The following is a 14076-nucleotide window of genomic DNA, read 5'->3' as shown; positions in this document are numbered from 1 at the left end:
TCCATCTATTCTTATGGGAATGCCTTCATATTTCCAGATCTACTAAATCAAAACTAGGAAGATTGTCCAGTGTGTTCAGAAGTGTTTTTTGTATTACCATGAACAAGTCCTCTGTCTGCTTTTTAACCATACACAAACCATATACAGTTACTATTCATTTTAGCGTATGAAATGGTCTTTCATATTCATATGATAATAGACTTTAGATATTAAAACGAATGTGAACTGGGACATCACAGTTTCATATGTTTAAACATCTTTTTGAATTATTTTCAAAATTACATTTAAATCAATCATGTCGGGAATCCATCTACACTTTAAACCACTTTACAACTTGGTGTCTGTGACACTCCCCCAATGACAGACATGTATACCAATTGAAGCCCTGTGATAGGAGGAGAGCGAGAGAGTTACGAGGAGAGATTTTCCCTAGTCATCACTGTTCATTTGGCGTCTGTCAGAGTTAGAGTCAGCTTGCTAAAGGTTCAAACCAAATAAGAAGAAGAGTTGAAATGAGAATCAGACTCCTCTCTGTGGCTGCCTGGCTCTTTACCCTTCTCTGCCCCAGCCACGGTGAGATATCCGCCTTATGCTTCATTATATACAATATATATATATACATATCATGGTAGTAATGTCATTCATTTTTTGGAAAATGGAGATTGTATTCATTTATATCCACCTGACACATAATAACTAAAAGTCATGGAAATGTATATAAGTTTATCCTCTTCAACCTGTCTGGGATAAAAGGCCACAAGAAATGTGACTGTCTAAAATACAAAAATTGTTTTCCATGGATTCATTTTTTATTTTTTATTTGTGAGGAATAAAATGCCACGTTTCCTCAAACAGATGACTTTCCGTTTAAGATTCTACAGTATGTTATCTTCTCTCTTCTCGTTTCACTCTGACTGTCTCTCCCCTCCCAGAGGTTCAGGTGATGCAACCTGAGAACCGGACACTCAACCCCGACGGTACTGTCTCCATCACCTGTAGTCACATAGACACAGATGAGCTCTTTGTCATTGACGCCAGGCTGAACAGACTCAATAACACTGATGTTACCATGGTCTGTCAGGTGAGTGACCTGATCGCGAGCCACCTCACACACTCCGCTCCAGCCACTCCCCACTGCTTCAGGTCCCCATGACCGGCTCTGCTCTCTTTCTCCTCTCCCTGACCATCTGAAAGATGCTTTGCAGACCAACCAATCAAAACTCTTATCCATCTACAGACCAACCAATCAAAACTCTTTTAGCCCTGTTTTTTAACCGCCTTGATTCTTTAATTCAATTTAATTTAATTCAACTTTATGAATACATAACTTTAGGAATTTATGACTTTATAACATCATAACTTTATAACTTTATTAATTTATGACTTTATAACATCATAACTTTATTACTTTATTAATTCATGACTTCATAACTTTATTAATTTATGACTTTATAACATCATAACTTTATAGCTTTATTAATTTATGACTTTATAACTTTATTAATTTATGACTTTATAACTTTAGGAATTTATGACTTTATAACATCATAACTTTATAACTTTATTAATTTATGACTTTATAACATCATAACTTTATAACTGTATTAATTTATGACTTTATAACTTTATTCATTTAGGACTGTGATTTTATTACTTGACAACTTTGTATTTTGTTTGTCTTTATTGTTTGTTTCTTTGCTTGTTGTTTAGTTTCTGCCTACATATTGAGATTCCTCTGTAAATGAAATGTATTATCATTAGGTGAATAACAGTCACATGGCTGACTGCACCGACATGAAGGTGACACAGAACCAGTACAAGTTCACATTACACAACTTAAAGGCTGAGGACGTCGGCGGTCTGTTCCAGTGTGAGTTCTCCTTGTCATCTGCTGTTACCATGACACCCATTCAAACTGTAACGGGGAAACGCTCCACCAAACTGCTGCCAGGTTAGTGGAACATGTGCCTTGTACACTTAGGCTGTGTCCCAAATGCTGTAATACCTATTAGGGTGCACTACTTTGTACTTTTCTACTATGTAACTAAACATTGCATTCGATAGTGATTATATAATTTATCAATACAAATCAACCAGAAATTACTGCAGTGTCTGACTGGCATATGGTAGTTTCTAGATATTCCACAAAGTACTTCATAAAGAGCTTCAATGCCATACAACACTCCTTCCGTGGCCTCCAACTGCTCTTAAATGCTAGTAAAACTAAATGCATGCTCTTCAACCAATTGCTGCCCACACCCGCCCGCCCAACTAGCATCACTACTCTAGACGGTTCTGACTTAGAATATGTGGACAACTACAAATACCTAGGTGTCTTGTTAGACTGTAAACTCTCCTACCAGACTCACATTAAGCATCTCCAATCCAAAATTAAATCTAGAATCGGGTTTCCTATTTCACAAACAAAGCATCCTTCACTCATGCTGCCAAACATACCATCGTAAAACTGACTATCCTATCGATCCTTGACTTCGGCGATGTAATTTACAAAATAGCCTTCAACACTCTACTCAACAAACTGGATGCAGTCTATCACAGTGCCATCCGTTTTGTCACCAAAGCCCCATATACTACCGACCACTGCGACCTGAACTGTATGCTCTCGTTGGCTGGCCCTCGCTACATATTCGTCTTTGCTAGGTAAAGCTCCGCCTTATCTCAGCTCACCATGAGCTGGTGGTCACCATAGCAGCACCCACATGTAGCACGCGCTCCAGCAGGTATATTTCACTGGTCATCCCCAAAGCCAACACCTCCGCTGGCCGCCTTTCCTTCCAGTACTCTGCTACCAATGACTGGAACGAATTGCAAAAATCACTGAAGCTGGAGACTTATATCTCCCTCTCTAACTTTAAGCATCAGCTGTCAGAGTAGCTTTCCGATCACTGTACCTGTACATAGCCCATCTGTAAATAGCCCAACCAACTACTTCATCCCCATACTGTTATTTATTTATTTTGCTCTTTTGCACCCCAGTATCTCTACTAGCACATCATCATCTACACATCTGTCACTCCAGTGTTAATGCTCAATTGTGATTATTTTGCCACTTTGGCCTATTTAAATAAAGGTGAAATATATATATATAGATATATATTTTTTAAAATAATAATAATGTACTATGATAATGGTAGTTTCTAGATGTTCCATGAAGTACTTCATAATGTATTATGATAATGTATTTTATCACGTCTAAACTCCATTTCCTCCTCTGTTGTGTTTGCTATACTTCATGTTTTCCCAGAAAAGGTTGTGTTTAAAATATTCCATGTTTTTGACTGTCTGTTCCCAGGACTAGCAGCAGATGCTCCTGTCCTCGTGTGTCCTTCCCCTCTACCTGAGTCCCCTGAGGCTGAGCTGATTGACGAACTGAAGTGGATTGTGATTGGCCTGTCTGTGTTCCTCTGCTTCTACAGCTTCACCATCACCTTCTTCTATATCAGGCTGAGGGTCAGGCTCATTATAATATGCACCGTTACACCTGATTGGCTGATTGAAATGTCAGGAGAGAAAAACAATCAACAGGCTTCAAGTACAACTTGTGTTAGTTACTTTATATAGTATTCATGTCAAAGTCATCATTATTTCAAGCTATGTTTGTGCAGATTGGAGTTTCGATTCCTTAATGTTATTCATTGCCGGACTTTTCTTTTGCTTACTTCTCTGATGTTTTGGGGTCATTTTTTTCCAGGTCCGTAGATCTGAGGAGCTGTATGATTCGCTGACATACGTCCCCATGCAGGTTAGGATTAGTAGGATCCTTTATTTTTCATTTTTATGAGAGATCAGATTTGAGCCCAGCCAATATAGTGGAAACAGATTACGTCTTGGACTAGAAACGGTCCATTAGTGTTTGAAGTGCTGGTTCTAAAGCTCTTACACTGAGTTCAAGTTGTTGCAGTGAGAAACATAAATATGTACGGAGCCTTCAGACCCATTGACTTTTTCCACATTTTGTTACGTTACAGCCTTGTTCTAAAAATGGATTAAATTATTCTAAAATTGACACAAAACCCCATAATGACAAAGCGAAAATAGATTTATAAAAAAATGTAAAACAGAAATACCTTATTTACATAAGTCTTCAGATCCTTTGCTATGAGACTTGAAATTGAGCTCAGGTGCATCCTGTTTTCATTGATCATCCTTGAGATGTTTCTGCTACTTCATTGGAGCCCACTTGTAGTAAATTCAATTGATTGGACATGATTCGTGGGGGTGGCAGGTAGCCTAGTGGTTAGAGCGTTGGGCCAGTAACTGAAAGATTGCTAAATCGAATCCCCGACCTGACAAGGTAAAAATCTGTCGTTCTACCCCTGAACAGGCAGTTAACCCACTGTTCCCCGGTAGGCCATCATTGTAAATCAGAATTTGTTCTTAACTGACTTGCGTAGTTAAATTAAATAAATAAAATTCTGTAGAGCTCCGAGACAGGATTGTGTCAAGGCACTGATCTGGGAAAGGGAACAAAAACAATGTCTGCAGCATTGAAGGTCCCAAGAATACAGGGGCCTCCATCATTATTAAATAGAAGTTTGGGAACCACCAAGACTTTTCCAAGAGCTGCCGCCTGGCTAAACTGAGCAATCGGGGGAGAAGGGCCTTGGGCAGGGAGAACCCGGGAGAACCTTCCAGAACCTCAGCACTCCACCAATCAGGCATTTATGGTAGAGTGGCCAGACAGAAGCAACTCCTCAGTAAAAGGCACATGACAGCCCACTTGGAGTTTACCCAAAGGCACCTAAAGGACTCTCAGAATATTAGAAACAAGATTCTCTGGTCTGATGAAACCAGATTGAACTCTTTGGCCTGAATGCCAAGCGTCACGTCTGGAAGAAACCTGGCACCATCCCTACGGTGAAGCATGGTGGTGGCAGCATCCCTACGGTGAAGCATGGTGGTGGCACCATCCCTACGGTGAAGCATGGTGGTGGCAGCATCATGCTGTGGGGATGTTTTTCAGCGTCAGGGACTGGGAGACTAGTCAGGATCGAGGCAAAGAAGAATGGATCAAAGTACAGAGAGATTCTTGATGAAAACCTGCTCCAGAGCACTCAGGACCTCAGACTGGGGTGAACTTTAATCTTCCAACAGGACAATGACCCTAAGCACACAGCCAAGACAACGCAGGAGTGACAAGTCTCTGAATGTCCTTGAGTGGCCCAGCCAGAGCCCGGACTTGAACCTGATCGAATATCTCTAGAGTCTTGAAAATAGCTGTGCAGCGATGCTCCCCATCCAACCTGACAGAGCTTGAGAGGATCTGCAGAGAAGAATGGGAGAAGCTCGCCAAATATAGGTGTGCCAAGCTTGTAGCATCATACCCAAGAAGACTCAAGGCTGTAATCGCTGCCAAAGGTGCTTCAACAAAGTACTGAGTAAAGGGTCTGAATACTAATGTAAATGTGAGATTTCTGTATTTTAGCAAAAATTCAAAAAACCTGTTTTTGCTACGTTGTTATGGGGCATTGTGTGTAGATTGATGAGGAAAAATAACAATTTAATCAATTTTAGCATCGGGCTGTAACCTAACAAGACCGTTATAAAAGCATATAATTGAAGCCAATATTTTGGACAATTCTGTACATAATCTTCAAAACAAAATAATGAAAATGTTAAAATAATAATATTTTTGTTTTAATTTGTTTCCTCAGCCTAATCAGACCCAACCTACGGTGAGAATATTCAATACACATGCTTCCAACGTTGTCTCAACAGTAGTTCACATGCTTCCAACGTTGTCACAACAGTAGTTATAATGTGATAATGTCAACAATGTGATCTAACTTCTTGTTAAAAATCCAAGGGGACTTTCCTCCTGGTTTAGGAACACTAATTATCCTAATTACTTATATACTAATTATTAGCTACGCCTATCATTAAATAATGATCCTAAAAGGGTAAATGTTAAAAGGTTAAAGGGTAAAGGTTAAAGGGTTAAAGGGTAAAGGTTAAAGGTTAAAGGCTAAAGGCTTAAAGGGGGTAAAGTGTAAAGGTGTAAAGGGTTAAAGGTGTAAAGGGTTAAAGGTTAAAGGGTAAAGGTTAAAGGGGTAAAGGGGTAAAGGGTTAAAGGGGTAAAGGGTTAAAGGGGTAAAGGGGTAAAGGGTAAAGGGTTAAAGGGGTAAAGGGTTAAAGGGGTAAAGGGTTAAAGGGTTAAAGGGTTAAAGGGGTAAAGGGGTAAAGGGGTAAAGGGTAAAGGGTAAAGGGTTAAAGGGTTAAAGGGTTAAAGGGTTAAAGGGTTAAAGGGGTAAAGGGTAAATGTTAAAAGGTTAAAGGGTAAAGGTTAAAGGGTTAAAGGGTAAAGGTTAAAGGTTAAAGGCTAAAGGGTTAAAGGGTTAAAGGGGTAAAGGGTAAAGGGTAAAGGGTAAAGGGGTAAAGGGTAAAGGGGTAAAGGGTAAAGGGTAAAGGTTAAAGGGTAAAGGTTAAAGGGTAAAGGTTAAAGGGTTAAAGGGGTAAAGGGGTAAAGGGTTAAAGGGTTAAAGGGGTAAAGGGTAAAGGGTAAAGGGTAAAGGGTAAAGGGTAAAGGGGTAAAGGGGTAAAGGGTAAAGGGTAAAGGGTAAAGGGTAAAGGGGTAAAGGGTAAAGGGGTAAAGGGTAAAGGGTAAAGGGTAAAGGGTAAAGGGTAAAGGGGTAAAGGGTAAAGGGGTAAAGGTAAAGGGGTAAAGGGTAAAGGGGTAAAGGGTTAAAGGTAAAGGGTAAAAGGGGTAAAGGGTAAAGGGTTAAAGGGGTAAAGGGTAAAGGGTAAAGGGTAAAAGGTAAGAGGTTCAAGTTGACACAGTTAATATTTTCTGTATTTCAGACCGGAAGAGGGAACATGAACTCAACCTACATGGATATGAGGAAGGTACCAGTTGGAGTGAGAGGCTCACGATCCATCAACCACAATTCCCAACTCATTTGTTGACCAAGTAAAGAGACCTTCAACTGATCAGATCAATTAGATTCAGAACCATTCCTTTTGAAGCCTAATGTATGAAAGAGCTGGTAACACTTCAAGGCCCAATGCTTTATTAGTTATTTATTAGTTATAAGAATGTATAGGAGGCTTTCTTTTTTTCCTTTTTTTTTTAAATGTTGCAAGTTGGGTGAAAACCATTATTTCTTTACGTTGATGACATTTTGCACGTTGATTCAGCGTCATCACACTGAGAGAAAAAAAGGTTTGCAATTATGTGAAAACAACATTGCGTTTTTTTGCCAAGTGCGATGCTGCTTACTAGTCTAGAATGTGTTTGATAGAAGTGCCTAGGTAAGCCTTTCCCGACTCGTCACAATGAATGTAGAAACAAAAAAAGTGCTGCTTGTTATATTCAAATGTAATTGTAATAAACGTCTGATGCATATTGGAGAGAGCAGAGTGATATGGGAAATCACCGGCCAGAGGAATTAAGCAGACTTATTTATTTAAAAAACAACAACAACAACAACAATGATCTCAAAGTTTAACATACCATGCACAAGGACTACTTTGAAGAATATACACAGAATATGTCCCAGAAACACATTTACTAGAAGAACTGTGAAGATGCAAAGTTTGATAACAGAATTACGGTAAAATTTCCCTCCGACCACGTTTTATCAAAACTCGCCTTTTAAATTTCTTCTCCGAATTAAGATTCAAAGATGTCTGAAGGAAGACATGTCAGCCATGACATCACACGTTGAGTTTGACTGTTTTTATTTTGGTTATTGAACTATATATTATTATTATTATATATATTATTATATATATTATTATATATTATTATATATTGAACTATATAGTACGTGGATTTACATCTGGGTAACAGAATGTCATCATGGGTCCCTGATCTGTACCACACAGAGATGCATCATTCTGAATATGAATGTCATTCTCGTCATGGTGATGTATCCTAAAATAGATACACAAAGGTAGAAATATGCAATACTCTCCTTTGCATATTTGGGTATTATTCTACACACTGGGTATTATTCTAATGAGCTCGGCCCCTAAACAAGACCAAATTTGATTGGTTTGGACCGGATCTAATCTGAACCAATCGTAGGTGTCTATGTTTCACAAGTTTGTACATGATAGTAAAGCAGCTGTTCTCAAGGTATTTGACCCGGGACCGTTGGTTCAAGATTGTGACACTCCAATGATGTATATAAACCCTGGATGGCGGATGCCATGTATTTGCCAGTGAGAGGGTTTGAAGCCACAGGTCGGCCATATTGGTACTCCCCAGAAGAAGGAGTCCTTCATAGGAATGGATGGAATTCCACTGTATTTCAATTAGATGTTTCAAGGACAAAATGACATGTATTAAAGTATTTTCTTGTTGTTTTGAGGACAGTATACTTTCAAAAAAATTATACTTGACGGAAAATGTTTTTATATATTTTATTAAAAATATACATATATTTAGCTCACATAATATAACTTAAAAGTAGGCTTTCAATTGTCTGTAATAGAATAAACCTGGCAAAAACAAACATAGACATTAATAAGTGCATTTTTTATAGCTTCTAAAATATTTTTTTACACTGATGGGGGAGTGCTAAGATGGAGGAGGCGTGGTGGCTTCAAAGCAGCGCCCTGTCGGTCGTCTAGTGTACATGTGAATGATTGGTCACTACAGCCATGCATTTTCAAAATGCAAGATACAAAAATAAACTTTAACACCTGGATTTTTTTTAGCTGAAAGTCATTCATGTTAGCAGCCAATATCAATTTGAGAGATATCATATCATGTCACTTCTCTGGAGTCCAAAACAGACAGAATCATACGGCCAACCTGGACCCCAGGTTGCAGGATTTGGATGTTGTTTGGATGGATGGTTGTGGATTGGTGGGCGAATAACGCAAACATCTAGCAACCCAAAGGCTACATGTTTGAATCTCATCAAGGACAACTTTAGCAACTACTTGCTACTTTGCAACTTCTAAGCATGTTAGCCCTAAACTAACTCCTAACTCCTAACCTTAAACTAACTCCTAACTCCTAACCCTAACCTAAACCTTAACCCTAACCTTAACCCTAACCTTAACCCTAACCTTAACCTTAACCATTAACCCTATGACGTGTAGGAGTGTTGGGCCAGTGGCCGAAAAGGTTGCTGGATCGAATCCCCAAGGCAAAAATATGTGGTTCTGCCCCTGAGCAAGGCAGTTAACCCACTGTTCCCCGGGCGCCGATGTCGATTAAGGCAGCCCCCCGCACCTCTCTGATTCAGAGGGGTGGGTTAAATGCGGAAGACACGCTTCATTTTAGTTGTACAACTGACTAGGTATCTCTGTTTCCTAACTTGGCTAACATTAGCATTAGCCACATAGCAAACGTTAGCCACAACAAATTGGATTTCGTAACACATATGTTTTGTAAATTTGTCTCATATTGTACAAATTGCCCTTCGTAACATATACTCATAAACCCAGAAAGTCATAAACTCCTCCTAAGTTTATCAGGAAGTGTATAGGAGAGGTTGTACCCACTATTTATTTATTTATATATTGACTATTAAAACCTTCTCTTAACCAGAAATCATGGATAGATGGCAACCGTGGAAAGAATTCAACCGTGGGAATATGGCCGAATGCAAACAGTATAGTTATTCCCTGATCCTCAACACTGGGGCCCCACAATCCCCTCCTGTACTCATAACATGGGATCCCGGTGTGGCGCAGCGCTCTAATGCATCTCAGTGCTTGAGGCGACAAGCACAATAAATTAATACATATCATACTAAATTGTGTGTGCTGGATTTACGTTTACTATGTTCCGTCGAATCTATGAGACCAGGCTGGTCTGTCTGCATTGAACACTATCACTTTGACGGGCAGCCTGCCTGCAGAATGCTAGTTGCTAACTAGGTAGCCTCTTTCCCCCCACAACATATACCAGAATATGTTCCATCTTCATCCCATAATATTTTTAATTTTTAATTTTACCTTTATTTAACCAGGCAAGTCAGTTAAGAACAAATTCTTATTTTCAATGACGGCCTGGGAACAGTGGGTTAACTGCCTGTTCAGGGACTTGCAACCTTCCAGTTACTAGTCCAACACTCTAACTACTAGGCTACCCTGCCGCCCCGGGATCAATCAAATCGACGGGTTATTGCAAAGATTCCTCCGTAGTAGATTTCTGAACTGTATTTTATATGGATAATAGAAACGTTCCACTGGTTGGACAGACTATGCTTTCCATCTGATCCAAACTGATTAAATCAACGTTGTTTCAACGTAATTTGTCAACGTATGGTGATGTAGAAAATGCTTTGGATTTTTAAAAAGTAATCACCGTATAAACTGAGGTTTTGAGGGTGAAATTATAACCACAGAATTGTCATTATGGTAACCAAATGTCAACAAAGATATTGGATAAAATATGTTGAATTCGTTACCTTTAAAACAAAGTCAAAACCTCACTTTGAGAACCACTGCAGTAGAGTAAAGTACAGTAGAGTTCAGAAGTTGCACGAAAAGCTGCCTCTTTCGACCCGTTCTCACTGTAGTTGTGACATCACTTCCTGCACAGTGCCATGGTTCTCACTGTAGTTGTGACATCACTTCCTGCACAGTGCCATGGTTCTCACTGTAGTTGTGACATCACTTCCTGCACAGTGCCATGGTTCTCACTGTAGCTGTGACATCACTTCCTGCACAGTGCCATGGTTCTCACACATCACTTCCTGCACAGTGCCATGGTTCTCACTGTAGTTGTGACATCACTTCCTGCACAGTGCCATGGTTCTCACTGTAGTTGTGACATCACTTCCTGCACAGTGCCATGGTTCTCACTGTAGCTGTGACATCACTTCCTGCACAGTGCCATGGTTCTCACTGCAGATGTGAAATGTCATTGTATTAATCCGGTACAGCTTTAAGTTAGCACACCATATCTCCCTCAGACTTTAGTAAGCCTGTAATATTGTTTCTGTCAGCGGCTAAGAGTGTCAATTAGCTAAGTAAGCTAGCATGGTGTATTTAGTAGCATGGTTGGCTTCTTATCCCTTCCTTTATGTATATATGCATAGAGCACATATATATTATCATTCCTTTATGTGTATAGGCATAGAGAATGTATATATATATATTATGATTCCTTTAGTAACCACTCATACGCACGCTGGGTTAGTTAATCACTAAACATCTGAGGATTCAGAGCCTCAGAACAGGAGTTCTGATCTAGGATCAGGTTATAAACACCTGAGGATTAAGAGCCTATTCAAAAGCCTCAGAACAGGAGTTCTGATCTAGGATCAGGTTATAAACACCTGAGGATTAAGAGCCTATTCAAAAGCCTCGGGAACAGGAGTTCTGATCTAGGATCAGGTTATTCATTGTGATTTAGGCCTAAAGATCAAACTGATCCTAGATCCAGTACTCTAACTCTGAGACGCTTTGTAAATATGGGCTTTTGTGAATATGGAAGCTTTGTATTTAGAACCGGATGTCGAAGTTAACATTTCCTCAACATCGCAACATCTATCCCCTACACCACTCCCAGTGGAGGCACTGCATCTCAGTGCAAGAGGCGTCACTACAGTCCCTGGTTCAAATCCAGGCTGTGATTGGGAAGTCCCATAGGGCAGCAAACAATTGGCACAGGTTTGGCCGGAGTAGGCCATCATTGTAAATAAGATTTTTTCTTAACTGACTAGCCTAGTTAAATAAAGAAGAGGTGTCACTACAGTCCCTGGTTCAAATCCAGGCTGAATTACAAACGGTGGCGATTGGGAGTCCCATAGGGCGGCACACAATTGGCCGAGGTAGGCCGTCATTGTAAATAAGAATTTGTTCTTAACTGACTAGCCTAGTTAAATAAATATGAAATAAAGGTAAGGTTTGAGATCCTACTCACCACTCCACCTCGTCAACAACATGGTGACACACTGATCTATCTGTGTTTCCATCTCAAAACCTTCCCAGTCAGCGGAAAACAACCTGGGTGTGAGTCACTCAGACACGATTACTGGTTCTTTCATCATCAAACAGGCCACAGCATCGCCACAACATCACGTCCGCACTCATCTTCGTTGTGACAAACTGCTGAAAACAGCAATAACATTAGGTCTACAAGCCTAATTTGTCCGTGTGTAACTCTGTGTTGTTGTTTGTGTGTAACTCTGTGTTGTTGTTTATGTGTAACTCTGTGTTGTTGTTTATGTGTAACTATGTGTTGTTGTTTGTGTGTAACTCTGTGTTGTTGTTTGTGTGTAACTCTGTGTTGTTGTTTGTGTCGCACTGCTTTGCTTTATCTTGGCCAGTTGTAAATAGGAACTTGTTCTCAACTGGCCTACCTGGTTAAATAAAGGTGATATATATATATATGTTTTAAACAAGCCTTGATATGTGTCTAAAGCCATCTAGGAGTCAACAGTCATGTGTCAGGTTATAGGCCTAACTACTTCCACTGAGAGCAACGTATATTACTATGCTTTGAAGTCACTTCTATGTGACTAAATGCAACTTTACATTATAATTTTAGCAAACAACATTATATTAAGCCTAATAAATCCAGAATTTGCACAGCAAACCTTTTTACCCAGTAGGCACACCACATCATTCCAACTTGGAAATGGGTGTAATATTTGGTGTTGATCAATGGAGATTTTAACCTATTTTCACCCACTCAAAAAGCCTGTTGAAGTCTGTTGAATTCCCAAAATGTGTTATCACTGTGCTTTCAACCATTTAAAAGCACAACCAAGTTTCAAAGTGGGAATAAATGGTCAGATATTTTGTATTTATACAACAAATGAATGTGTTTCCACTGTGCTTCATATAACAGCACAACCAAATGAACTGGATTAGAGTTGAGACTACATTTGAAGTACATACTGCAAATGGTAAATGCTGTTGGAGATTCTGCACAGACTATTACAGTAATTGTGAAGATCTCCACAGACCTGCACGCTTTCTATGACGTCATAGGAAGACATTTATATTTACAGGAACTTCCAAATATGGCCATGGATGATACTCATTTTAAGGTTGAATAAATACTGTTACATTAGTTTGTAAAATAGTCTTAAGTTTAGTCTATTAACTGTATTACAAAAGTAATATTGATTTTTGTTTAGTTGTCAACGCAACCAAATATCTAAATTAAAGAATAGGACTACAAGTTTGATTTAGTCCTGTTCTTTAACTGTGATTTTTAAGTTGAGATGGAGACATGAATCCAACAAATCAATTATGAATTTGTAGACAAACTGTAATTAAAGCCAAAGTAAGTCAGTGTCTCAGATGGAATGTTGACAACCAAAGACTATTTAATATCCAGTTTGTACTACAAACTAAGAATTGAGACGTTAGATTCACATATCAATCTCAACCAAACATCTAAGTTTAAGATTAGGACTACAAAATACACTTTAAAGTTTAATTTAGTCCTATACTTTAACATTGATATTTGGTTGAGATAGAGATATGAATCCAACATATGAATTATTAACTTGAATATCCAATTTCAAATCAGCCAAAGCTAGTCTATTTTTAGATGGACACTGTGTTGAATTGATGATATATAAAGTATGGTTTACTGTACATTTAATTTGATCTGTTAAATCTACCCTTTGGATTGACCTTGATAGTGAATCTTTTAAGTTACGAAGAGATCTCTCAATCATTATTTTTAAAGATAACACATTGGCAGTAGTCAGTGCCAAATATCACAGTTAAGCAGGGTTTGGTTTGGTTAAAACCCTGGATGGGAGACCAAATAGATAGTTGTAGAGTAGGAGGTGCTGCCCAGCCTATTTGGTTTTTGGTAGTGGATATAACGTTGAAGATCTGATGTTGGTACAAATTCAACATATTTTATACAAGGTTGAAATACTATGTTGATACTATATTGAAAATTGGTTACCATTGATATAATACTGTGATTGTAATTTCATCATCAAAACAACAGTTGATTACTGATCCAAAGTATTATTCACATAGATTCCACATCACAATACGTCGACAAATTACGTTGAAACAATTATGATTCAACCAGTTTGTGTTGGTCATCAAATATGTATTGTTCCTTCCCGGAACTTAAACCACCAGAGATGACGGACGCATTTGATGAAACACAGGAAA

The 14076-nt window shown here is 38.9% G+C and overlaps 1 protein-coding gene across 1 annotated transcript; it reads left to right on the top strand.

The window, feature by feature from the left end:
- The first annotated feature begins 432 nt into the window (after positions 1-432).
- On the top strand, positions 433-7086 carry si:ch211-67e16.3 (uncharacterized). Its single transcript, XM_064976980.1, has 7 exons — positions 433-573; positions 933-1081; positions 1762-1951; positions 3314-3471; positions 3713-3763; positions 5676-5696; positions 6820-7086. The coding sequence occupies exons 1-7, from the start codon at positions 513-515 to the stop codon at positions 6922-6924; spliced, it is 735 nt and encodes a 244-aa protein (XP_064833052.1). The 5' UTR covers positions 433-512; the 3' UTR covers positions 6925-7086.
- The last annotated feature ends 6990 nt before the right edge of the window (positions 7087-14076 follow it).

This window comes from Oncorhynchus masou, chromosome 10 (assembly GCF_036934945.1).
Source record: "Oncorhynchus masou masou isolate Uvic2021 chromosome 10, UVic_Omas_1.1, whole genome shotgun sequence".
NCBI lineage: Eukaryota > Metazoa > Chordata > Actinopteri > Salmoniformes > Salmonidae > Oncorhynchus > Oncorhynchus masou.
This window is presented reverse-complemented; position numbering and strand designations above follow the sequence as displayed.